Below are 27,643 nucleotides of genomic sequence, written 5' to 3'. Positions count from 1 at the left end.
TACAATGATATTTTAAACTTAGACTTCAGGGAACACAAAATTTATAATGGTGGCATGGATATGAAGGAACCAGAACTATTTAATCTATTGTAGTGAGACTATAATTAATACAATATTAAAGAAAGGGCAACATCTTCAAAACTGAAACAAGTGCTCTTCAATCCAACAATTCTGTTTCTAGGAATATATCCTACAATTATAAGCAAATGTGTGCAATGGGGTATATCTTAGGAATAACAAAAGATTGGAAGATGACCCAAAAGTCCATCAAAAGGAGGTTAATTAAAAATTATGGTAATCCCTGTAAGGAAACGGCTCTGCCAGAGTGACCCAGTGACCTCACGCTGTCCACTTTGGCCAGACAGCCAAAGCCATGCCCCACAGCTGATCTGAGTCTTGTGTGTTCCTGAGACACAAGAGGGTGGAGGCCTGCAATTAGCGGCTCCAAGGCCATCGCCACCTGCCTCCTGGCCCCATACCACACTGTCCTGATACAGTTTCTTGACACCCCCTAAGTTCTGCGGAGGCATGAGGCTTTCTGCCCTGCATGCTTAGAATAGAGTTGCATCACATAGAATTGCTTAGCCTGATGTTGAATCTGGCCTCTGTACCCCGACACCAAATTAAATCTCGGAGACAGAGTTTTGGGCGAAGTAGAAAAGAATAGCTTTATTGCTCTGCCAGGCAAAGGGGGACACAGCAAACTTATGCCCTCAAAACCGTGTGTCCCAACCTGGAGGGGGTAGTGAGGAGTTTTATAGTAATGGTTCAAAAAGGAGAGAGTGAACAGCTCATGGACATTCTTCTGATTGGTTGGTAGTGAGGTAATTGGGAGTCGGCATCATCAACCTTCTGGTTCCAACAGGTCTGGGGTCTACGTGCTTGTGGGCAGCATGCAGTTACCTTCTCCCAACTGGTGGAGGTTTCAGTATCTGCAGAACAGCTCAAAGATATTGTGTGTATCCCTTGGGGGTACCAGGATCCTACCCCAAGGCTGCACTATTGTTTCTTGACTACTCCTCCCGTGTCTCTGCATCCCCTCCCTTCCCTGATTAATAACTGTTTGAACCGCCCATTGGAACTCAGGGAAGGTCATGGAGGCTGAAATAAGCCTATTTCCTATAATCAAGAAACGGGAGGACACAGAAAGGCTTTTGTGCCCAGGAGCCTCACAAGGTCCTGCTCAGTTTCAAGCCGAAGTCTAGAATTAGATCTATAGCAATAAAGACTCTCACAACTCACCTTGTGGTCATCTGCCCTCATACTTAGTGTCCTCTGTGTTGGTGTGTGGGACGCAGGGGCCATGGGAGATGTACTATTTGTCTACTCTTACCTTTACTGTCTAAGGCACACATCATCGGAATCTCACAGTGGCTCCTTTATCTCTATGTGTATCTGCCAGGCCTTGGCCTTGGACTCACCTTGTTTTGTGTGTGTGCTTGACAAACCCGAGCAGAAGTATTATGCTTCCATTAAAAAGAATGAGGGAGTCCTGTATGTTCTGATGTGGAACCATCTCCAGTATAAATTGTTCAATGAAAAGGAAAATCAGTGTGCAATGCAGTGTAAACAGTATCTGTGTTTAACAAAATAGAAAAGAATATATAGACTTGAAAGTGCATAGACCCACAGAAATCTCTGGAAGGATACGGATAAGCAGATCAGAAGAAAGTGGGGTCAACAAAGAAAAAAACTTTATTCTTTGCTGTGTACTCTTCTGAAACATTTTGAATTTTGTACCACACGCAAAAAAAGCACTTTAAGAAAGAACTGAGGCAATAGAATGAATACATGACTTTAAAAGGTATTCCTTATGTTTACTTCTAAAATCACATCCTCTAATTTATTTTTATTCATAGTGTTTCTTCAAAAACACTTGTCACTTTATAATATGTTATTAAATTAATGTTTTTAGTTGAAGTAAAAAGCAAGTTAGTTGGATTTACAGTGTTGTGTTAGCTTCAGGTGTACAGCAAAGTCATTCAGTTATACATATATATATTCTTTTTTTTGAAGTTGAAAAATTTTATTTTACTTATTTATTGTTTTCATCATATTGTATACTTTATTGTTTTATTGACTTACAGTTGACTTAGAGTGTTGTGCTAATTCTTTTTCAGATTCTTTTCCCTTATAGGTTATTACAAAATATTGAGTATAGTTCCGTATAGGTCCTTGTAGGTTATCTATTTTGTATATAAAATTTACTTTTTAAAAAAAATCATTTATTCATTTTTGGCTGCGTTGAGTCTTTGTTGCTGTGCATGGGCTTTCTCTAGTTGCAGTGAGTGGGGGCTACTCTTCGTTGCGGTGCACGGGCTCTAGGCAAGGGGGCTTCAGCAGTTGTGGCGCATTGGTTTAGCTGCTCCACAGCATGTGGGATCTTCCCGGACCAGGGCTTGAACCCGTGTCCCCTGCATTGGCAGGCGGATTCTTAATCACTGCACCACCAGGGAAGTCCCAAAATTTACTTATTTTTAATTGTCTATCTCTTCATCCCCAGCCCAGCCATAGAACTAAAGCTCATCATAAGGGTCAAGATTATCTTTTTTACTCTATTTCTGTAGATTTGTATCTGGTACATAATACACACTCAATAAATATTTGTTAAGTAAATTTAAAAAGTTTATTTCTGTGCATTATAAAGATACCAATTTACACCCTACTTTTCTTCCCATAAGGCGTTCCTGATGGGTCACCATAGTCAGAGACCACCTATTGCTGCCCTTACTTTGGCTTAGTACTGCCCTAATGGACCTCCTCTTGGAGCTCAGACAGGATTAAAGGACTGGCTGGACATAATACAACTTTTCATTAGGTGATCAAAATAACTACAGATCACAAGGGTAACTGTCTTGCAGATCATAACATGTGGTAGTATAATTGTTATTGGTCCTTTATTGGGGGGGTTGGTGGGAAACTCAGTTGAAAGACTGTGGTAGAAAGAGAGAAATAAATGAAAGAAAATAAAATAAGGGAAATAAGTAGGTGCAAAGTGGAAAATAAGGGGAAACAATGGAAGAAAACAGCCAAGCTCCTATTTTGTGATTTTGTTGAGTCCCTCAAGCAGCCTAGTGAGGGAGATTATTACATTCTATATCACAGACATAAAAGACAAGAGTGACTAATGACCCTCCCATTCCTATTCCTCAAGTCATCGAGTAACAGAAATAGGATTTGAGTCTAGGTATGCATAGCCGATCACCGGAAGTCATTCTGGTGACAGCGTTTCTCTCTGAAGGAGGGATAATCTCTCAAGACCCAAGCACAGGCTGTGGTCCTTATCCTGGCCTCTGCATGTGTATAAGACTTGAAACCACATTCCTTGGTGCCATTTTTCTGTCTAGTTTTAAATTAAAATTTTTTTTGATCTGTGAACTTGCTAATTGCATGTTTCTCCAAGTTTTATAACAGAGAGGTGTACATATTGAAAGAACATGATGAGGGGGATATGCCAATTCCAGTATTATACCCCAAATATTGTTTTTATTAAGAGGAAGTAAAAGAACACTGGATAAAATTCCTTATAGTATTATTTTAGCCGCAGTTAGGGGTGTGGTGGTAGGTTTTAACTATTTGATAAGACATTCTGAGGCCGGGTGAACTTAGGCTAAATGATTGTCATTATCAGTAAAATATTATAAAGGCCCCACCTGAATACTCATAGGGTCTGAGGAGAGAGTCAAAAGTTACAAATAAGCTAACAAACAGTTGAATAAAATCTGTTCTACTTCCTTCTTTGACAAATGAATATCCCACATGTCCAAGCCCTGTCTACAGTGGAAACCCCCTTGGCCACTCCTGGGACCTATGTATGGGTCCGTGGTCCATCCTCAGGAGGACGGACAGTGGAGAGAATAGTTCAGGCCCTTGAAGCTGTTTCAGAGCTGTTCAGGCAGGAAACTCTGGGGAGCTGGGTAGGAAGACTAAGTTTAAGAGGGTGATGACAGCTTCCTATCGTCATTTCCCCTTGGTTTGCAAACACCACCCCCATGACACAGGATGTGACCAGAGGGTGGTCAGAGGGGGGCTCTCTAGGGTGTCAGTTCTACCGCAGGTGCCCTTGTAACCTGAATGTAGGGGGTGGGGATACACTGAAGTTAGAATTTCCAATGAGTTCTTGCTTGAATACTGAAATATACATGATTTACCCCATTATCCAATTTTTAAAATTAATTAATTAATTTTTGGCTGCATTGGGTCTTTGTTGCTGCACACGGACTTCCTCTAGTTGCAGCGAGCAGGGGCTATTCTTCATTGCGGTGCACACGCAACCTTCTCATTGTGGTGGCTTCTCTTGTTGCGGAGTACGGGCCCAACGCATGTAAGCTTCAGTAGTTGTGGAGCATGGGCTTAGCTGCTCCGCGACATGGGGGATCTTCCTGGACCAGGGCTCGAAGCCGTGTCCCCTGCACCGGCAGGTGGATTCTTAACCCCTGCACCACCAGGGAAGTCCCCCATTGTCCAATTAACCTAAGGTTAAAATTTTGTAAATTGATTCAGACAAAAATGAATAAATAAATATGTGCTGAACCAATAAGGCTGTTTCAGACTCTGGTGTCTGTGAATCTGTAAAAAGATATCCATTTAGAGAAATGAACCCTAGACTAGCAATGGACAAGATTTCAGCCAGGACCAGCACTCACGGTAAGAATTAGAAAGATGGTCTGAATCCAGCCCCTGGTGTGAAACCTGCTAGTAGGTAGATAGCATTGGGTGGCTCTGGCAGAGGAAATAGGAGGGGCTGGTTTATGCCATTGAGAAACTGTTGGGGGTTTCCGCTACTATAACTGTCCACCACGTCTCCTTTGCTTCCCCATAGTGGGGACGGCAGAAGGCTCACCAAGTGCATGCCAGGCTGCCTAGGTTAGGGGCATAGTGTGTCAGTGAGCCTGGGACTTTCAGTTTTAAAAATGAGAAAGTTTCAGGCAAACCAAGACTAATTGTTCACCCTGGTCTTCAAGGAGATAGATGGTTCCTCAGTGGAACTGGAATAGAAGTTGCTGGAGGTGAGGCAGTGTGTGTAGGACCAGAGGGGCTACAACTGCACCCCTTGGCTCTAAGGCCTTAGTCAAGCTGTTAAACCTCTGTATGCCATCTTTTTCATCAGCTTTCAAGTGGAGCAAATAGTAATATCTAGCTAAAAAGTTAAAGAAAAAAATAGTGAAAGTAAGCCCTAAGCATAGGGCCTGTTGTATAAAACTAGTCCATAAATGCCACTATTCTTTTTTAATTATTGAAGTACAGTTGATTTACAATGTTGTGTTATTGCTGTACAGGAAAGTGATTCAGTTATATATTCTTTTATAAATATTCTTTTCCATTATGGATTATCACAGGATATTGAATAGAATTCCCTGTGCTGTACAGTAGGACCTTGTTGTATATCTACTCTCTATATAATAGTTTGCATCCCAAACTCCCAATCCATCCCTCCCCCACCCCACCTCCCTCTTGGCAACCACAAGTCAGTTCTCTATGTCTGTGAGTCTGTTTCTAATTTATATTTTAAAACATTTGTGTTATATTTTAGATTTTTAGATTCCACATATGATATTATATGGTATTTGTCTTTCTCTTTCTGACTTACTTCACTTAGTATGATAATCTCTACTTGCATCCATGTTGCTGCAAATGGCATTATTTCATTCTTTTTTATGGCTGAGTAATATTCCATTGTATATATGTACCACATCTTCTTTATCCATTCATCTGTCGATGGACATTTAGGTTGTTTCCATATCTTCACTATTGTGAATAATGCTGCTATAAACATAGGGGTGCATTTATCTTTTTGAATTAGAGTTTTGTCTTGACATATGCCCAGGAGTGGGATTGCTGGATCATATGGTAGTTCTATTTTTAGTTTTTTAAGGAAGCTCCATACTGTTTCCACAGTTGAGAGACTATGGGGGTGTTCCAATATTGGCTGGAAATTGGGGGTTTCCAATGTTGGCTGCACCAACTTACATTCCCACCAACAGAGTAGAAGGGTTCCCTTTTCTCCACACTGTCTCCACAATGTCTCCAGCATTTTTTACTTGTAGACTTTTTGATGATGGCCATTCTGACTGGTGTGAGGTGGTACGTCATTGTAGTTTTGATTTGCATTTCTCTAATAGTTAGTGATGTTGAGCATGTTTTCATGTGCCTATTGAAATGCCACTATTGTTATTACTAAAAGAAAACCTTATCTAAGAGAGATGCTGAGGCCAAATTCAACTGAAGTGTAAGGGGCAACAGCTGGGCTTGGGTCAGGAGCCAAAGCCAGGGTGGAGGTAGGTAGCTGTGGACCTGGAACACAGGCAGGCAGGAAGCATGGCTGTGAATGAGTTGCTTTGTGGAAACAAGGAGGGCTGTCAGGATCAATGCTTCCTCCTATTCAATGCAGGGTTGCATCTGGGTCAGATATCACTTACTCTTTTCCCTCCCAAAACAGAAATGAACAATTATATCATGCAGAAATAAAGGGACACTAGGAATTTGTGAAAGAATAGGGTATAGAAGGAATAAAGAAGTGAAAATATGAAAACAAGTCACCTCATCTCAATATATAATCCCAAAGTAGGGACAAAGATAAGAGATAATATGCACTGCAACCCCTTAAGAGTTATAGAGATCAAAAGTTCCAAAGAAATTCCAATCTGAGTCATTGATCAAATCAAACAGTAGAGCAGAAGCCAAAAACTGGTCACACAGGGAGCAATCTGGACTACCCTCACCTTATTTAGCCCATTTAGTATTTTTTTTTAACTATTCGAATTCAGGCCAATATTTAAAAATCAAGAGGTACCATCAGAAAATTGGGATTTCTGGTCTCATTTGAAATGGCAGAAATTCATCTACCTTTGACAGCCTTCCTCCAGAAAGGCCATGATCACTATGTATAATTCAACAAACACCAAGACGGTGCAAGTTTTAAAGTGTGGAAAAAAAAAAAGACAGCCGTTTGGATCCTTTTTCATATATATTCCATTACAAAATAGGCTATCAGAACAAAAGTGAGACAAATATTCACTAATGAGAAACTTCAAATGTATCAGAAATCCGAGTCTGACAGGAAAAGGAATCTTTAGAACAAGAAGACTCTCAAATTCAAACAGGGCCAGAGAAAAAAACCAATAAGGAGGAATGAACTCATTGCCAGAGAAGTAACATCAAAGACTGAAAAAGAGACAAGCAAATTCCAGACAATAGAAGAGGAATGAGATCAAAGGAAAAGAGAGTGGCAGCTTCTAGGACCTCATACATTTAACATCAAAGTGTGTTTTCTCCTGGGATTCATCCAGTTGGAGCCCACCTGTGACACTAGAAAACCCACCAGGTTCCCAGATGGACCAAGACACTCAGACTGTGAGTGAAACTTTACAATCTAACACCTGATTTTGTTGACCACTAAGATCAATAAAAGGCTCACCGTGCAATTTTCCAAGAGCAAACAAATAAGAAAAGTAAGAAAAGAAAGCAGCCACATTGACAAAAAAAGGACAATAAGGTAAAGCGGTTTTAGAAGTAAATTGCTAGTGCTCTTTTTTGATCCGATTCAACAATTATTTGTTGAATCTCTTATGTTTGAGTCATACCTCTTGCATTAAATATTCAAAAATGAACAAGATGTGGTCTGTGTCCTTGAGAAACTTTTTTAAGAGAGATTTACCAAAACATTCAACAAATATTTATTTGGCATCTATTATGTATTAGGCATCATTTTATGTGCTTGGAATATGTCCATGAAAAGAACAAGCACCTACCCTTATGATGCTTGTATTTTAGCAGGAGAGACAAACTATAAGCAATACCCATAACAAGTAAATACATTACATAGTAAGAAAGATGACAAATGCTATAGAAAGAACAAAAATAGATCTAGGTAATGGGATTGGGAATTCTAAGATTGAGGGAAACAGGTTGCAACTTTAGATATGTTGATCAGGGTAGGGATTATTGAGATGATGTCCCTTAAGCCAGGACTTTAAAAAAAAAATGTGAATTTGTCATATTGCTATCTGGAGAGAACTGGCTCAGGGCATCTGGTTCCCTTATAGTGTCACAACTATTTTGTATTATAGGAGCCCATGATCTAATGGAAACTGGATTTCCAGCTCTATGATGCATATACTGAATGCCTTTGGGCTACTTCATGCAAATGATGTGCCCTGAAATATAATCTCTATTCAGTACCATCAGTATCTGCCCCATGAAGAAATATGCCTGAGTCTGAATGGAAAGGCAAAATCCTATCATCAGTGTCCCAGACAAACAAATCAGTGAATGAAGAGGTTTGTAGAATACAGCTAGGGTTGACTTAAAAACAAAGATTAATTCAAGGAGACCCATTCAAGTTTAAAGGAAGTACAGGGGCAGTTATAAACACAATAGAGATATATTTGTGAGATGTTAAAGAGAATAGTTTATACAACACAGCCACTGAAGTAACTGAGAAAAGCTCTGTAATTTTAGGATAGACATTTAGGAAATCAATTAAATAAACAAAAATAAACAATACTTTTTAGAATGCCGACTGAATAAGAAGAATGCAGAAGAACGTGAGCCTGAAATATGCCTCCTACCCAAAGAACAAGTTACATAGAACTTGACACTCAACAGTTCAATGAAAAAATTCATTGAAAATAGATACTGATCAGATAGTTCTAGCAAGTTCTCTCTCTCTTTCTTTATTCCTTTTTTCCTTTTTTCCTTTCCCCTCTCAAATAAATATCAATCTAGAAATGATCAAAGGACCTTTTCAAAGGAGGACACAACATATTTAGTTCCAGTGTTCTGAAAATCTGAAAACCAGAAGGAAACTTCTACAGGACTTCAGAGAAAATGTGTATTTGTTTATTAATTAAAAAAAGAAAAGTTACTTGGTTTAGTTGCTATTGATGTAAAACATCAGTGTAAAATATAGCAAACTTCAGACTGTAAAATATTAGCAAAATTAGTATCCATATAGTTTTTATTCAGAAATTGTTGAAAATAAGCCTGCAAAACACTGTTTTGGAACATCTTAACTGAGAAATTGCTGCTGGTAAGAACAATCCTGCAAACAGCAAAGGCTACATGCCAGCCCTTCAAAATGTCTCAGGGTAGGAAATCTTTTTTTTAATTGAAGTATAGTTGATTTACAATGTGTTAGTTTCAGGTGTACAGCAAAGTGATCCATATATATACTTATGTGCATATGTATATATCTATTGTATACATCTATTCTTTTTCATATTCTTTTCCATTTTAGGTTATTATTACAAAATATTGAATATAGTTCCCTGTGCTATAGAGTAGGTCCTTGGTAGGAAATCTTTCAATTTTCACATTAATCCAATCAAGCTACATTGTTTATATGAGATCAGTATTATCATTATCCTCATTTTATGTATGAGGAAAATAAATCACACAACAGTTAGGTATTTTACTCAAGGTCCCACAGAAGGGCAGAGCTGGTTTTAAATCCAGCCAGAGAAGCTCCTGAAACAGTGATTCTAACCACTTCACTGTGAAAAGCTAAAGATGGATGTTGATACAGCTCAAAAATTTATGCAATTTTGTAACAAATTGCCACAAAATAGAATTTCTTTAAAACGTTTCAAAGTGGAAAAATAAATGTGCATATTAATTGATAATAATAATATTTTAAGTAATCAAAATTCAAAACAAGTTGGGGTTAGAGAAAAAAGAAAAATCTGGGCTTCGTAGACAGTAATCCAAAACTGTCGTTTGAAAAGCTAGATAATCACAGGATTATCTTCAAAGTCAGTTTTTTAGAAAGACTAAATAAATGAAAGTGAGTTATTTGTAGTGAGGTGGATGGACCTAGAGTCTGTCATACAGAGTGAAGTAAGTCAGAAATAGAAAAACAAATAACGTATGCTAACACATATATATGGAATCTTAAAAAAAAAAACAAAAAAGTTCTGAAGAACCTAGGGGCAGGACAGGAATAAAGATGCAGATGTAGAGAATGAACTTGAGGACACTGGGAGGGGGAAGGGTAAGCTGTGACAAAGTGAGAGAGTGGCATGGACATATATACACTACCAAATGTAAAATAGCTAGCTAGTGGGAAGCAGCCACATAGCACAGGGAAATCAGCTCGGTGCTTTGTGACCACCTAAAGGGGTGGAATAGGGAGGATGGGAGGGAGATGCAAGAGGGAGGGGATATGGGGATATATGTGTATGTATAGCTGATTCACTTTGTTATATAGCAGAAACTAACACAACATTGTAAAGCAATTATACTCCAATAAAGATGTAAAAAAAGACTAAACATTACACAGTCTACATAGGAAAAAGCATAAAAGAGACAATAATCAAAAATTAACAAACACAGTAGAATAAGGCAATATTGATCATCTTTATAATTATAACAATACACTTGAAAGTTTTCTAGGGACTTCCTTGGTGGTCCAGTGGTAAAGAATGCACCTTCCAATGCAGGGGACAGAGGTTCGATTCCTGGTCAGCGAACTAAGGTCCCACATGCTGTGGGGCAACTAAGCCCACGTGCCACAACCACTGAGCTCGTGCACCACAATGAGAGAGTCTGCATGCCACAACTAGAGAGGAGCCCACGTGCTACAATGAAGAGCCTGCACCACAACGAAAGATCCTGCACGCCTCAACGAAGACCCTGAGTGCCACAACTAAGACCCAAAGAGCCAAAAAAACCCCAAAGAAATTAAAAAAAAAAGAATATAGCATTATTAAAAATTTTTTTCTAAGTTCCCTCAAGTGGTAAGTAGTCTCATATTTGCTTAATAAACAAACACCAGTCATATGATATGTGGTTTTCAGTTAACACATGTATGGCAGAAAACACCAAAATGATTATTTTTTTAAAGTTGGAACTGGGGACAAAGATACCCAGTTAAATTTATGTAAACTGAAAACAGAGGTAGAAAAATTAGTACCACTGAAATTTAAAATTAAGATAAAAAGATAAAGACTATTGTAAAGTACTAAATGTTGTGGTTTCTAATTAAAAACACCTATACTAAACAGATATATACATATATGAAATAAAATATCAATCAAATACAAAAAACCAAAACAGTTCATTTCTAGCGGTTAGATGTTGACTGATACTATCCTGACGTGAGCTGTGGGGACTCAGAGGCCCTTTTCTGGGACTCAGAGGCCCAAGAGCAAGGCTGAAGGAGGTGGTTATTGGTTTTCCAGTTATGTTGCTAGAAGAATAAACTAATGGGCAGAGTTCAAGGAGAAAAGCCAGTGTGGGGAACTTGGGTGAGACTCAGATGCCAACCGAACTCAGCAGGAGAAGAGCTTGAATATGATCAGTATTCAATTTTTGCCAACATTTGCTATAATCATTTGACCCTCCCAGGTCATGCATAGCAGGGATCCTTGTGTGGATGGCTTGATGGACAAAAACATAGTTAAGAGCAAGATTTTGATGTTCGTTCACAGAACTTTGATAAATCAGATAAAATTATGAATGTAAATGATCTGATGGATATAATTATTAATGTAAAATTAGTAGGTATATACCAAGTATAGCCTACAAGTGTTTATGAAGTATTTAGAAAAATCAGTACTATATATGCAGGAAAGAAAATCAGTAATATATGAAGCAAGTTTTTCCATTCTAACTAATCTGATAATGAACTAAATCTATAATTCAGTAATACAATTATAACCTCATATTCTCAACTACATGAAAAATTTAAAATATAAAACAGGTTAACAATTTAATCTCATACTCAAACGTGCAGAAATGCAATTTTGCTTCTTCTCCCTACCTGAATTCAATATGCTTATCGGCCCCTGCTTCCCCTGATAGCAGAAAAATCTAACCATGTTGATGAATGATAACTAGTTAATGCTTATTTAAAACTTGACTGTACTATTGTGTAAATACTGGGTTATATTGGGGTTTCTTCTTGCTCCTCCTTTTGGTTTCCATGGGCAGATCACAGGCTGCGGGCTTGTGGATAGCCCAGCATGGGAGTAAACTGTCAGCCTCTGTAGCTGCTGTTCATGGTACCTGCAATGGGCTCAGGCTGTGTGAGGTCTAGTCACCTGGACACTTGGACCTCCATATCAGCTACCAGCCTTTGACACACTTATATCCTCAGTCCATCCATATTACCCATCCTGCTCTCGCAGCCCTGGGGACCTCAGTAGTCTACTTCACACAGTGTTTCAGTGGTCAGGCCGTTGAGAAGCAGCTCTCAGAAACTTCCATGTTGCTGCCTCTCATAGCCATTGCTAACCTGTCTGTCTTCCAGCCAAGTTTTGTTCTGAGGCCATGCTGAATTTGAAGCCTCTTTAATAAGCTTATAGTCATCATTGTTGTAGGAATCAGGGGAGAAATAACTCCCTGAGTTTTCCAAAATCTATCTTGTGGCCTCCATCCTCATTCACCTAAAGCTCATCAAATTTCAATCTCCCAGAGAGACCCAAAGAGCAGGTCCCACACCATGTAACTCTTATCTCTGCCAATTTTCTCCTAACATCCTCTACCCAGACTAGAAAGAGTTTTGCTCTCCTTTCATGTAATGGGAAATTACAGTTTTATAATATATACTATCCTCCATAATATTTCACTTAAAAAAAGCTCTACCCCAGATCCTTCAAGTGCTTTTTTTTTTGCTATTTAAAAGAAAGGTTTTTTATTTTCTTCTCTCCTTTTCAAATATTGTCCCGTGACTAATATTTTCCTAAATCACAGATGAGTGAAGTACAACATTATTCTTTTTTTGAAAATTGAGGAAGATGGCCAAAAAAATTAAAAGAATAAAATTTTCATTATATATAAATTATATATAGTGATATATTTATAATTATATAAATTATAGAAAAGAATAAGAACTCATGTCCACACAAAAACCTGAACATGAATATTTACAGCAGCATTATTCATAGCTGTCAGAACTTGGAGGAAACAAAGATGTCCTTCAGTAGGTGAATGTATAAACAAACTGCGCTATATAGAGACAATGGAATATTATTCAGAGCTAAAAAGAAATGAGCTATCAAACCATAAAAAGACATGGAGGAACCTTCAATTCATGTTACTAAGTGAAAGAAGCCAAACTGAAATGGTTACATGCTATATGATTCCAACAATATGACATTCTGGAAATGGCAAAATTATTGAAACAGTAAAAAGATCAGTGATTGCCAGGGATTGGAGTAAGGGGCTGGGGGAGGGATGGATTGACAGAGAACAGGATTTTTAGAGGAGGCAAACTATTCTGTATGATACTGTGCTGGTGGATGCGTGTCATTTTCCATTTGTCCAAACCCATAGAATGTACAATACCAAAAGTAAACCATAATGTAGGCTCTGGACTTTGGGTGATGATGATGTGTGATTGTAGGCTCACCAGTTGGAAGAAATAAACCACTGGTGGAAGCTGTTGGTAACAGGGGGTCCTGTGCATGTGTAGAGGCAGGGGGTATGTGGGAATCTCTCTACCTTCCTCTCAATTCTGCTGTGAAACTAAAACTGCTCTAACATAATAAAGCTTTTTTTAAAAATAAGCAAAAGTAACAAATAGTCAACTTTATTTTTACCTTATAAATTTGATTTATACAATTACAAAAGGGAAGTGAATCTTTTTAAATCTACATGACTCAAACTGAAAACATTGGAATACTGCAATAAGTCAACAAGGAAGTTATCAGAGCAGTAGTTTTACAAAGTATTTGTGGAATTAACAAGTTCATTTTTTTTTCAGTTTTCCAGAATATTTCTCAAGGGTTATGAGTCATTTTTAAATAGAGTCAAAGATAAAACTCCCAGAGTTTTACTCAGAGACACATTTAGGCATGATCTAAACACTTGGCAAAAGAAGAAAACTAGAGCTCAAATTCATTTACTATTTAAAATATGAGCACATATACTTCAAGACAAATAGTGTGGTTCAATCAGATAATCTGTTAATTTCTGATCTATTAATATAATTCAACCCATCAATAGATTAAATGTGAAATACCTTGCATTCTGTCACATGAATTTTTGAAAGACCAGTCAATAGGTAAAACCGAGCATTCATTTCTCATTTCAAACAAACAAATAAGAAATAAGCAACTAAATAATTTATGTGTAAATGGGATTAAAGGATATCTAATGTGACGTGGGTTCAGAATCAGTATTCTATGTACTGGGAAATATACAAAAGTGCTGTTCCTTTTTGTTTGTTTTTGGCTTTTTTCCAAAGTTCTATACCATAATTCTTATTTATTGTTGTTTAAAAAGTTTTGGCTATATTTTAGAAAGTTTTGATCAGGACAATGAAACAAAAAAATGTATACAATTTGGCTTGAAAAGAGTAAAGTGTTTTAAATAGGTCATCTGATTATTTCTTTGAAAAGTTGTATGAAATTAACTAAAATGTACATTATTTAATATACGAGTATCTGGATAGAGAAAACAATAGGTTGTGTATATAATTTACTTGATAAATGTTTAATTAATGAAAACAATTCGTTTACACTGGAATTTGAGACATAAGTGATATATAACATTATATTGGTTTCAGATGTATTACATAATGATTTGATATTTGTGTATATTGTAAAATGATCTCCACACTAAATCTATTTAACATCCATTACCACACATAATTACAACGTTTTTTTTCTTGTGTTGAGAATTTTTAAGAGCTATTCCCTTAGTAACTGTCAAATATACAATACAGTATTATTAACTATAATCTCCACGCAGTGCATTACATCTAGTGACTTATTCATTTTATAACTGAAAGCTTGTACTTTTTGACCTTCTTCACCCATTTCGCCCACTCCGCACGCCCCCACCTCTAGCAACCACAAATCTGTTCTCTTTATCTATGAGTTGTTCGCATTTTTGTTTTGTTTTTTAGATTCCATACAGTGGAAGTTTTTAAATGCTTGAAATTCACTGGAATTAAGTTAATGATGAATATGTGAACGAGAGAAATAAAATAATAACCTTAAGTGAAGGACCTTACCAAAAATATTTTGAAAATAGAAAAAGACACTGGGTTCTTGTATAGGAAGATGAAATATTTCAAAAATGTTTATTCTTCTCCAAGTAAATGTGTTTATGGAAATAACAAATTCTCAAAATTCCAACAGATTATTTTAAATAAAATTATTTTGAAATTAAACTTTAAAATTAAAGTAGGCAAAAATATCAAATAATTATCTAGATTAAAACAATGGTAAATAGAAGTGGGCAGCAGGATTAATCACTCTTATCCTATATTACAATGTGTAAAAAAACAATTTTTTTTTTTTTTTTTTTGCGGTACGCGGGCCTCTCACTGTTGTGACCTCTCCCGTTGTGGAGCACAGGCTCCGGACACGCAGGCTCAGCGGCCATGGCTCACGGGCCCAGCCACTCCGCGGCATGTGGGATCTTCCCGGACCAGGGCATAAACCCGTGTCCCCTGCATCGGCAGGCGGACTCTCAACCACTGCACCACCAGGGAAGCCCGTAAAGAAACAATTTTTTAAAAATAGTGTGGAACTTATGGGGAAAAAAAGTAGACATCTGGAAGTAAGCTTTGCTTTATCTGTAGCTATTCATATGAGGCAAAGACATTCTGATTGGGAGAACAAATCGTCCTGAAATACACTAAGCATTCAAATAGTTTAAATACATGCTAAAGGTAACATTTCAAAGCATTGAAGAAAAACTGGGTTACTCATTAAATAATATTGGGATAAACATGATTAGAGAAAGTATTCTGCTTCTCTTGTATAATAGGAGGAATATTCATACCAAATCAGATTTCTTTTTAAAAGAATATTTCCATTCCAAAAGTAATTTGTAGTAATTTTTACTGGAAAGAAAAGTGGTAGAGAAAACTAGTAACCCATATCCTTCTCAGAGACAACTATCATTAATAGTTCAATGTATTTCTTCAAGTCTAAATTGTAAGCACACGTTTTGTTGTTGACATCATACTTTATACCCAGTTATAACCCCTGAACTTTTCAATCAACATTCCACTCATTTTCCACTTTATAACAAATGTTTACTCAGCACCATTATTAACTAAGTAGGAGTCTATCATATCAATTCTCGATTTTTTCCTCCATTTATTTAAATGTATGAGATATTTTAATTGTTTCCTAATTTTCATCTTTATAAAAGTAATTTGGGAACAACTGTGTTCATAAGGTGTTTTTGGTACAATGCAGAATAAACTAGGTCTGAATAGCGGTATGTTTTGTTTGTCCCTTGGTTTTTCTTTGTACGCTCTCAGATATTTGTATAAGAGATAAATATAAAGATGTTGATTTTCTTTTCTTTTTTCCTCCTTCTGTAAATTATTGTTTTATTTAGTATTAGAAGGGTTCAGAAAGGAAGTAAAACAGTTTTGTAAAATAAGCTCTTAAAAAGCAAGCAATTATAGTTATTTTTACGTGGCCTAATCAGTATCCTTTTAAATGTGTAATCAAGTGGCATCTATAATTATTTGAGCCACTTGGCTCATGCTACAGTTGAATCTTCTGAAATTCACTTGCTTACTTTCCTTTTCCTGTTCGTTCAGAGCTTATAACTAAGAGTTGACTTTTTTTCTTTCTCATAAAGCTTAGTTTTGGAGGAATTCCAGTACCAGGCAAACCTGGGACCTTTTTAAAGAAAAACTTCCACGGATGTATCGAAAACCTTTACTATAATGGAGTAAACATAATTGACCTGGCTAAAAGGCGGAAGCATCAGATCTACACCGTGGTAAGTCAGCATCCTTCTCAGCTTGATGGTTTCTAACACTTTGGGGTAAGTCTTGCTTTCCCCATCCTAACCTTGACCCTTTCTCATAATATGTTTACATTACACTCTTGGAAGTCTTATCAGACTCCCAGGTGAAACTGGAGGTAAAGCAGGGACTGAATTGGTGTGAATTGTTTTGGGGAGAAATAAATACATTAGAGGCACCTACAGGATTCTATCTTCCTGGTTGTGAGCTTGTGCCATCTGTGGGCAGGGTTTGCAGTCTACACTGGACTGACATGAATCTCTTTGGTATCCCTGGGAAATGCAACAATAGAACCACAGATTCTATTAAATTCTACATCTTCGGAATTATATATTTGTCTACTTATTGTTGTTAAAAAATAGGGTATTTTGAAGAAGAGAGGTTACAATTTTGGTATTTTTGAGATTCCCTTTGTACTACTTATTATGCTGGCAAGTTAAAAAAAATTAATTAATTAGTATTTGTCTTTCCCCAATAGATCATGAGTTTCATGAGGACAAGGAACTTTTCTTTTTCACTACTGCATTCACAGTACTGGTGCTTTGCACATAGTAGATGATCAATGGTGTGGACGTTTCCAGCTATAATTGTGGATTTGTCTATTTCTCTTTCCAGTTCTATCAGTTTTTGCCTCATATATTTTACAGCTCTGTTGTTTGGTACAAACACAGGGTTGATAGTATTGCTATGTGTTGCTAGTGGTTGGGCCCTTTTATCATTACATAATGTTCTTCTCAGTTTGTGATAATTTTCTTTTCTCTAAATCTACTTAATCTGATATTAATATAACCTTTCTTGCTTTCTTTTGTTATATATTTGATAGATAGATAGAGATAAAAGTATGGAAGAAAAAGTATATAAATATATATGCCTATATCATATTTGAAGTGAGTTTATTGTAGACAGTAAATAGTACAGTCATGGTTTTTAATCCACTCTGTCAACCTCTGTTTTTTAATTGGTGCATTTAAACCAGTTACATATAATGTTAAAGTTATTGATGTATTAGAGCTCAAATATATATTTTTGTTTGTTTCTTTTGTCTGTTCTCTCTGTTTTTTATTTTGTTTCTCTACCTTCCTGTGTGTTTCTTGAATGATTTTCAGAACTCTATTTTGATTTATCTTGTGTTTGAATATATCTCTATGTATAGCTTTTGTTAATGGTTTCTTTAGGCATTATATTATAAACATATAATTTATTACAGTTTACTGATATTTCATCAATTTTAGTGAAGTGTAAAAACCTTACATCCCTTTAAGTTCCTTTACCTTTCCCTGTTTATTATATAACTATCTTAATTAACTTTATTATATAATATTCTTAATTATTATTTTCTCCCTATATTTTTAGAATCATATCAGTAATTTTTTTTCAGCTGTTGAAGTTGTTGGTATGTTAGGGCTCAAATGTGTGACAGATTCAACCATCAAACATAATTTAGAAATCTCAAGAGAAAATGTAAAGCATATTGTGTTTACTCATAGTTTTGCTTACTGTTGTTCTTTCTTCCTCCCTGATTTTCCTAGATTCCTTCTTTTGTAATCTCTTTTCTGTTTAAAGCACTTCCATTCTTTTAGGGTGTGTATACTGATGATAAATTCCCTAACTTTTCCTTCATCTTATAATGTCTTGATATCTCTTTCATTCTTGAAGCCTTTGTTCCCTAGACATAAGATTCTGGGTTCATAGATGTTTTCTTTCAGCACTTGAAAAATGTTGAGCCCCTCAACTGTTTCTGGTGACAAATAAATACACTGTTATTTGATGTTTTCCTCTACAGATAAGATGTAATTTCTTTCTTACTGCTTTCAGTATTTTTTTTTTTTTTTAGTTTTCATAAGTTTGACCATGATGTGTCATGGTGTGGACTTCTTTAGGTTATCTTATTTGGGTTTCACTGAGTTTCTTGAATCTGAGGGATTACATCTTTCACCAAACTTGGGAAATATTCTGCCATTTATTTGAGTATTTTTTCAGCCGTTTTCTTTCTCATCTCCTTCCTGAATTCCAGAGATATGAATGCTTGATCTTTCCTTATAAAATCACAGGTCCCTGTTCCTCTGTTCATTTTTTTCTCAGTCTATGTTGTCTGTTATTCGAATTAGGTAGTTTTTATTGTTAGAGTTTCAAGTTGATTAATTCTTTTTCTTATTCCCTTCCTTTTGTTCTTGTGCACATTCATTATTTTCTCATGTCTGATATTGTATTTTTCAGTTCTAACATTTTCATTTGATTTTTCTTTACATCTTCTATTTCCTTGTTAAATAAGACTTTCTATTTTTTAGTGAGACTTTCTATTTTCTTATTTGTCTCAAATATGCAATTGTTATTTGAAGGATTTTCATTATAATGACTGGTTAAAAATATTTGTCAAATAATTCTAACATCTTTGTCATCTCAGTGTTGGCATCTACTGAATGTCTTTTTTAATTCAATCTGAGATCTTCCTGTTTCTTGGTATAACAAGACATTTTTTACTGTAACCTGAACATTTTAGGTATTATGATGAATCCTATTTAATCCTATGTTTTAGCTGTCTTCCTCTGACACTGTTCCAGTAGGGGAAATGTGGGTTTTGCCTCAGTACTGCTAGGCAGGGGTAGAATCCAGATTTCCCACTAAACCTCCATTGACAAGGGAGACTCCTTGTTACTCCTAGGTGTAGAGGGGTGAGCATTCTGGTCCCCTGATAGCTCTTCATGGATACTCTCTGACTGGGAGGGGTAGGAAAACCTCATTACTCCTCTCTGTGTGACCTCCAGTGACATCACAGCATGTGTGTGTTGGCCGTGGGGGGGGACTCTGGTGGTTAAAGTTCTGATTCTCTCAAGCCGTCTCTGGCACCCTGCCTGCAAGGAGTGGGTGGGTTCCCTCATTACTGCCTGGTGTGGGGGGAGGTGAACATCAAGACTCCACTAGGCATGTGGTCACCACTGATACTAAGGAGAGAGGCTTGCTATTATGTGACAAGGAATAAAATCCAGGCTCCATACTTGGTCTCTGTTGACACCTCCCTGGCTGGAGGTTTTGGGCACCTTGTTACAGTATGGCTGGATGGTAGTGTGGCCGTAATTTTTTTTTTTTTTAAGACTTTTGTTGGCTGGTATAGAGCAATTATTGTCTAAATGTATTCTGCCTTATTCTGTTGTTTCTTTCCTGGACCTTGGATTTGAAAGATGAGGCTTCTAAATGGGGGCTAATATTTTGTCTGCCTCAGTTGGTCTCTCTATGTTGCTGGCTTCTTCAGCAGCAAGTCTAGGATATAGAAGCAAAAGAAAAATCTAGGGAAACCTCCAACGTTGCTCCTTGGGTCTCAAGATTCTAGTATATGCTTGCTTTCTTCTTTCCAACATTTAGAGTCTTCCTAAATTTTCTTTATATATAATGTTCAGGGTTTTTTAGTTGTACTTGGTGGGAGAAATAGAGGAAATCACATTACTCCATCTTCCCAGAAGCAGAAGTCCATTAAACTCACATTATTTTAAAACCTTTCATAAGAGTAGGCCACCCTATCATTGACAGGCAAATACTGATTTTCCTTGCAATCTGGTCATTGGACTATCTGGCAAACTGGAATTTAAATGACCTTGAGGTCTACTTTTCCCTTGATAAGTTTAACCAGTAATAAATATTTTATGTTTGGGGGTTCTATATGTTAACACATTTTTTTTAAGTAGTTATTGATTTCCAGGGTGTGAAACAGGCTTGCCTGAGGACAATCACACTTGGGTTGACGGTTGTAATGTTTTAAAGGGTTGTCCCTGGCTCAGGCTCAAGACTCTTGACGATGTTACCCACATGTACTAAGGTTGTTCATTATCTAATTAAACTAAGCACTAGCTTGCTAATGATATTTTGCTTGAGTCTAGATAAGGATACTTGAACCATGGAAAGCATATTCATACCCATCACTCTCCCATATTATTCCCCCAAAATATTTCATAACATACCTGTTTCATTGAACTTAATCTGCTAAAACAGTGGGATCAAACACTACTAGGAGTTTGGCTTAGACTGATGTCATGAATATCAACATACCTGAAAGGCAGGACAGCACTGACTTCATTGTGACAAGAGTTGATGAAACAAATTTAAACCACAAGGAACTGAAGAAAACATTGCTTACTTTCATTGTTCAAAAACTGGGCCTCAAAAGTGTGAGAGCCTGAGCCTTAGATATAAATAACTGCAATTCCTATTGTTACCGAGTCCAAGCTTGTACTGCTCACCACATGATTGGCCAAAAAATCTAGAGACAAGGTGTTGGGGCAAGGAAGTGTGACTTTATTTGGAAAGCCAGCAGAAAGAGAAGATGGTGGCCTCGTGCCCCAAAGAACCATCTTCTCCAAGTTAGAATTCAGGCTTCTCTTATACTAAAATGGGAAGGAGTGTGGCTGGTTGGTACAAACTTCTTGGTGTCAGAATCCTTTGTTTTTGCAGCCATCCACTTAGTTCAGGTCATGATATTCCTGTAACCTTCCAACAAGACAAATGTTATTCTATGTTCTGCAACTTTTTATCTATATTAATGGAAAAGTGTTATAACTTTAAAGCTCAGAGTCTGGAGAATGGGCTATCCTGTATGTTTCAGGCTATGGGCAACATTCTTAACTTGTAGCAAAAGCAATAGAATACAAAGGTTAAAGTAAAAAAAAAAAAAAAGATCCAATATGGAGTCAGATTTGTTCTTCTCTATTATACTGTGGCAACATTCATAAAAAAACTCCAAACATACATTACGTGTTAGAAAATATATTAAATGTTAAGATATATTAAATAATCAGTCGCTGAATATACAGAGCAAAAAAGGGGGAAATCAGGGAGAACAAGGAGAAAAACATGAATTTCTGAATATTGGTGGCCTTCATCATCTCCTTTGTGGAGAGAATCACTAACACAATTGTAATAAATGTGTCATTGATTTTTAAGCTACTGGAGCACTTACCAAGCTGCCTAAAACCTTGCTACCATACTTTATTCCTCAGAGTTTAATTGGCAGTGTTGTTAATATGAAGCACAAAGAATCCATTTATCACTAATGTACTTGGGGAAAAAAAATCTCAGGAAAACTGTTTTACTTTGCATGTAAAGAACCTTTAGTTTTAAGCTTCTCAATTCAAAGGGGGGATAAAACCATTATTTTTCTTCCAAATTGCTTCTATTTCCTTGTTTAGGTGAAAATTCCTATTACTAGAAACACACACACACACACACACACACACACACACACACTCATTTATATACCTAATCTTTTTCCTTTAGGAATTCCATGTGGTTTGCACTGTTAATTACAAGTACAAACTCTTTTATTCCCCTACTCAGGCTTAAAGTTTCCCCAAAGATATGGTACCAGCTACAAAGTCAGCTTAGTTCCAAGTCACTAAACCACAGCTGTGCTAAGTAAGGACTTTTGAGAGGGATGGTGTTTTTGTCCTTTTCCAGTGTTCACAGACTCTCTCACATTTATGGAGTGTGGGGAAGTTCAGAGTTGAGCAGGAGGTTCAAGGAATCCACAAATCAGGCAGCAAGGGTAAGGTGACACCCGTCAATTACAAAAGGTGATTCAAGACTTAGAAGCACCAGCCTTGGACTCATCCAGCACAAATCTCTCCAGCAGGCTGCATTTATGCAGCATCCTCATTGCAATTTGTCATTCCTTTCTTGTGGGACCTGCCCACCCCCTGGAGATTTAACATCTGTTCCATGGGGATAATTCAATTTAGTCTTCATAGCTCGATTTGACTACAAGACAACCTTACACATCCCGAGACGCGGTAAAACTAACAGCTTAAAGTAGACATACATAAAAAGTACCTCACTATTCTACCTCAAATCTCCCACCCTATGCTAATACAGCACCATATAACAAACAATCAGAAAATAAATGGCCCGTTGAAGTGTGTGTACAGTACCTGTAATGTGGATTATTATATACATAATATAAGAAATATATGCCTTGCTAGTTTCCTGAAAATGATTAATTTCATAGCTTCCACTTCATAAGAAATGATGCTTTCTTGGAGCTCTCCTTTCGGAGTGTTGCATCCCCTCTCCCAGAGACAAGGAGAGTAACGTGATTGTCTGGGAGATGGCTTAATTGTAGGTGTTAAAATGATTATTTCTCATTTAAAAGACAGGCATAGGAGAAATGCTTGTATACCTTGACTTTGCCTTCAGTGGGAGGGGAGATAAAGGCAAATGGTCATTAGCAGGACTGTGGTTATAGAATTGGCTTTGGAGCTAATTGACCATGTAAATCTGCTCCTGTGCCTTTGTCTCCAAATAACTGGATGGGTGATGGCTAAAGCATGTATGATGCTACCCCCAACTTCATGGCTGAAATTAATAAACCCTCACCAAATTCATTTCCACTTCGCCTAGAGGGAAACCTCGCAGTCTTCTCAATCCACTGTTCGTGGCAGCACCAACAGTTACATAAGTGTTGATAAATCACTTAGATTCCTAATCTCACTCAACAGCTCACTCAGCTATGGGGCCTTGGGCAATTTACCAAACCTCAGTATCTTCATACATGTAAAATGGGACAATTATAGTCCCTACCTCAACCTGTTATTGTGATGATTAAATATGTGTTTAACACAATGTAAGGTCCACAGTAAGCACCCAATACGTTGGAAGTATTATTAAGGACCATTTCTACCAATCCATTCAATTGAAGTTGGCATGCAAACCAATATTTGTTTGTCATCTTAGGTATATAATCAATGACTCACATAGAGTTTTTGCATTTTATGATCCCAACAAATAATAAAAGTAGATTGGAGACAGCTCAAGTTTTGCCTCCTGAATCTGAAGTTTAGTTTATTCCCACACTGTAGAAATCATGAAGCACGTTTTGGGTAAATATATTGCAAACTTATCGATCTCATTCATCTGAGGAAATTTAATGACTAGCTTTAGTCCAGATTTGGTCAAATGATGGACTCCTTTAACATAAGGCATTTAAGAAAGATGTTGCCCAGTGGACTTGGGTGGAACAGGCGTACTAAGTGGGCTTTTGTGAATGTCATGGTCTTCTGTTTGCATCTCTGCTGCCATGCAACTTGTTGAGTGTGGTTGTTTATTTTTTAAAGCTCTGAAGAAGCCAAGAGATAAGGATAAGTGTACACATGAGAGCACGTACGCATTCACATCTGCATATGTACATGTGCCCATGAACATACGCATACATAGTGACAGCAACCTTTGTCTTACCTGCCTGTGACCCAGAAGCTCATGAAAATCTCTCAGAGAAAAATTCCCAGTGTCTAGTGAAAACTAATCTCTTCAGCTTATCCCTGGGATCACGTTTCATCTCTGTGAGTATGCTCCGTGATAAATGATGCGTTCCCTTGATGGAAGGAATTATTTGAAAAAGCAGCTAACCTATCAAGTCTTCTCTCTTCACATTCCTGCCATTTGAGCAGTCTGACATTCACATCACCTGCTTCTAGGTCGTAAGCTCCTTATACCCTGGAAAAAATTATTTTAAAATTGTTAGCTTCCAGAGAAGTGGCTTTCTTTCTGTCTTTGGGCAAAGTGAAACTAAACAGTTTCAAGGTCATGTGAGGAATAATGTGACAAAGTTAAAAAAAATAACAATGAAATCGTCATCCTCTCTGAAAATGATTCTACCTTAAATCAGTGTTATGACTTTCTTTTCTAAGGTGACTGTTTCTTAGCTCGATCGTTATTTGACGCTATTAAAGAAAACATCTTTAGAATGTTAAAAATATGCATTTCTATGTGTTATGGATGCCATTTGGAATATACAGAAGACCTAACCAGCCAGAGAGAAAAGCACTGTTCTCATCTACACGTATTTCATTTTCAGGTTTTAATTGTATATTTGATATAACATAGACCATATTTTATTGACAATTTTATATCTTGCTTTCCAGGGTTAATGTTTTTCTTAAAGTATTTTCTGTGTCTTTAAAATTGTTACTAAACCTTTTAAATCTCTTTACAAATGTAATTTCTACATTAAGTCCATTCACCACAGTTCATTCAAGATTCTACTGCATTAAAGTTTGAATTTTTATTGCCTAAAATAATATTGTGGTTACAAACATAACACTGAAATAATTTTCTGAAATTTAGAATGGATCACCCGAAATGAAGATTGTTGGGTCAGTTATTACACATTTTTGGCTCAATTCATACTGTTGAAGTCTGTACCATTTTCCATACCCACCCACAGTGTAGGAGGGAACCACTCATCCTACCAGTTTTACCTCCTGCTTCCCTGCCATTTGAATATGCAAATGCCTTTTGAAAAATGGGGCTAAATGAAAGTCGAAATCAACTCAGGTGCTGTCCTTCTCTGCAAAACTTCCAACTAATGAGCTGAGCATGTTCCTTTTATGCTTTTTTCCCCCATAATAATGACCATGACTGTCCCTTCATTTGAAGACATCTTCTTTCAAGAACTCTGTTAGAGACAATGCCACAAATCACCATGGTAATGCCAGAAGGGCAGTAAATGGAGGGATGACAGATGGACCCCAGTCATATTAGTTCCTCTGTCCTGAAATATCTGTGAGAGGTAGGCAGGGGCAGACGTTATTTTCCACACTTTCTGCTAAAAGATACTTTATGCTCAGGACTGGAGAAAGTCAATGATATGGAGTCAGTGGCCATGTCATTCACAGCCTTCTTCCCTTTCTGTTGGAAAGAACTACACCATCAGCTTTTATTCATTTTTATTATACCGCTATTTTTTCCTAGGGTCCTGAATGACTTTCATGTCAAACTGAAAAAAAAAAAAGGGAAATTTGGGCAGATGTGTGAATAGAACCACTTACCTGGGAATTGGAGATGATCTATCAGGTCTTCCAGAAACGGCCCCTTGTGGTTTGCTAATTGCCAAATACACCTCTCTTGAGTATCTCTTGCAATGTTAGGAACTTTGGGCCAAATCCTTGCCTTTGGCAAGAGGAAGAAAGAGTGTCTGGGAGGAGCCTATCTCCTTATACCAAGATGGCTATGATCTTGGCAGGAGCTCCTACTCATCACATGGCTCTCAGCATGTCCGGTCTCTGGCACTGGCTGTCAAGCTCTTCCTCCTGAGCTTAAGGAGATGGCTGAGAGTTCTGTGTAGGGATTAAGTACCTCCCCAGAAACTCTGCAGCCAGTGGCTCTTGTATTCCTGCAAGACAGATGGCAAAGTTCCTGCTTGGGTTTTGAATCCTTTATAATCATCTCCTCACATCTATAGGTTGATTTCCCAGTTTCTGACCATTGCTTCTTTTCTAGCCAGGCCCAGAATATTTACTCTTTCTGGAATTCACTCTGTGCATCTCCTCCTCTATGCTTTGCCTTTTCATTCTGTGTTTCTCCCATACTCGCTGAGCTGCTTTTCTCCATCACTCTGTTGGTTCAGCCACAAACTCACCATCTTTCTCCAAGCTCACAAGTAGGGCCAACATCTTAAACCAGGGTGATACTCAACATGTTTCACTGACTCTCAGAAGTGGAGCAGGGTCCTGGAACCCCCAGGCTGTGTGGACAATAGACCCTTGAGTTGCTGCGGGGAGGCCCAGGGGAACTGGAAGCCAAGCAGGCAATCCTACATTCCAGGGAGAGACTTAAGGGTTCTGCGGCTAAATAGCCAAAATTAGGAAGTTTCAAAGTTATAAAATTGGAACCACCAGTAGGGTGTACTAGTGTGATGTCCCTGTCTTGCCTGTGTTAACTTCACTAGATTGTCTGTGGCTTCCTGGAGCACAGGGCTAGGAAGAAGCATGGGGCCAGGTCCAGACTGGGTAGAAGAAGATGCTATGATTCCTAAGAAGAATTCGTCATGGGATTGGGAAAGGAGTAGTATGGAATCTGCTCTGTGTACTGGCCCTGTCCAGGCACATTCATGATCCCACCTTCTCCCCAGAACATCTTTCAAACTCTCAGGTCCCTTATGCTTTCCTTGCTGTGAACCTCACACTTATACAACTTAGCACTTGATTCATCACCATCCTCAAAATACAGTTATTGAGGATCTGCTATATTCAGAGAAAGTGAGCCTGCCTTCAACGGGTGGGAAACTTTTTTTAAATTAATTTTTATTGGAGTATAGTTGCTTTACAATGTTGTGTTAGTTTCTGCTGTATAGCAAAGTGAGTCAGCTATACGTATACATATATGCCCTCTTTTTTGGATTTCCTTCCCATTTAGGTCACCACAGAGCATTGAGTAGAGTTCCCTGTGCTATACAGTAGGTTCTCATTAGTTATCTATTTTATACATAGTAGTGTATATATGTCAATCCCCATCTCTCAGTTCATCCAACCTTCCCTTCCCCCTTTGGTATCCATAAGTTTGTTCTCTACATCTGTGTCTCTATTTCTACTTGCAAATAAGTTCATCTGTATCATTTTTCTAGATTCCACATAAGGGATGGGAAACGTTTAACCCCTGTCTGCCCCCAGCATGCACACAGTGGGTACCAGGTCACCATTTCAGAACTCAGAATCCAAACCTGATGCACTTACCTAGGACAGGTCCTCATACCTGCTCTTTGCTCTCCTGGCTGTCATTTTGATTGTCACCCTTCCTTGCTCATTTCCCTTTTTGGTTTGATACTTTTTGTTTGTTTTACCACCTTGAGGCCTCTCAGTAATCCTGCTTCTCCATTTGTTTTTACAGTCATCTCTTTTCTTTTATTGTACTTTTTAAAAATTTGTTATTGATTTACAATGTTATGTTAACTTCTGTTGTACAGCAAAGTGATTCAGTCATACATATATATACATTCTTTTTTAACATTCTTTTCCATTATGGTTTATCACAGCATGTTGAATATAGTTCCCTGTGCTATACAGTAGGACCTTGTTTACCCGTTCTCTATATAATAGCTTGTATCTGCTAATCCCAGACTTCCACTCCATCCCTCCCCCTATGGTCTTCTGCTTTCTGACTTTG

At 37.5% G+C, this 27,643-nt stretch overlaps 1 protein-coding gene across 2 annotated transcripts in view; it reads left to right on the top strand.

The window, feature by feature from the left end:
- Nucleotides 1-27,643, top strand: part of CNTNAP5 (contactin associated protein family member 5) — an 881,675-nt gene that overhangs the window by 445,878 nt on the left and 408,154 nt on the right. Inside the window, exon 7 of one of the 2 annotated variants that reach the window (XM_065881152.1) lies at nucleotides 16,552-16,692. In XM_065881152.1, the coding sequence (XP_065737224.1) occupies nucleotides 16,552-16,692 (141 nt within the window). Of the gene's footprint in view, nucleotides 1-16,551; nucleotides 16,696-27,643 lie in introns of both variants that reach the window. The other variant, XM_065881151.1, reaches the window with a different exon arrangement.

This window comes from Phocoena phocoena, chromosome 7 (assembly GCF_963924675.1).
Source record: "Phocoena phocoena chromosome 7, mPhoPho1.1, whole genome shotgun sequence".
NCBI lineage: Eukaryota > Metazoa > Chordata > Mammalia > Artiodactyla > Phocoenidae > Phocoena > Phocoena phocoena.
The sequence above is the reverse complement of the archived record's forward strand: the minus strand, read 5'-3'. Positions and strand labels throughout refer to the sequence as shown.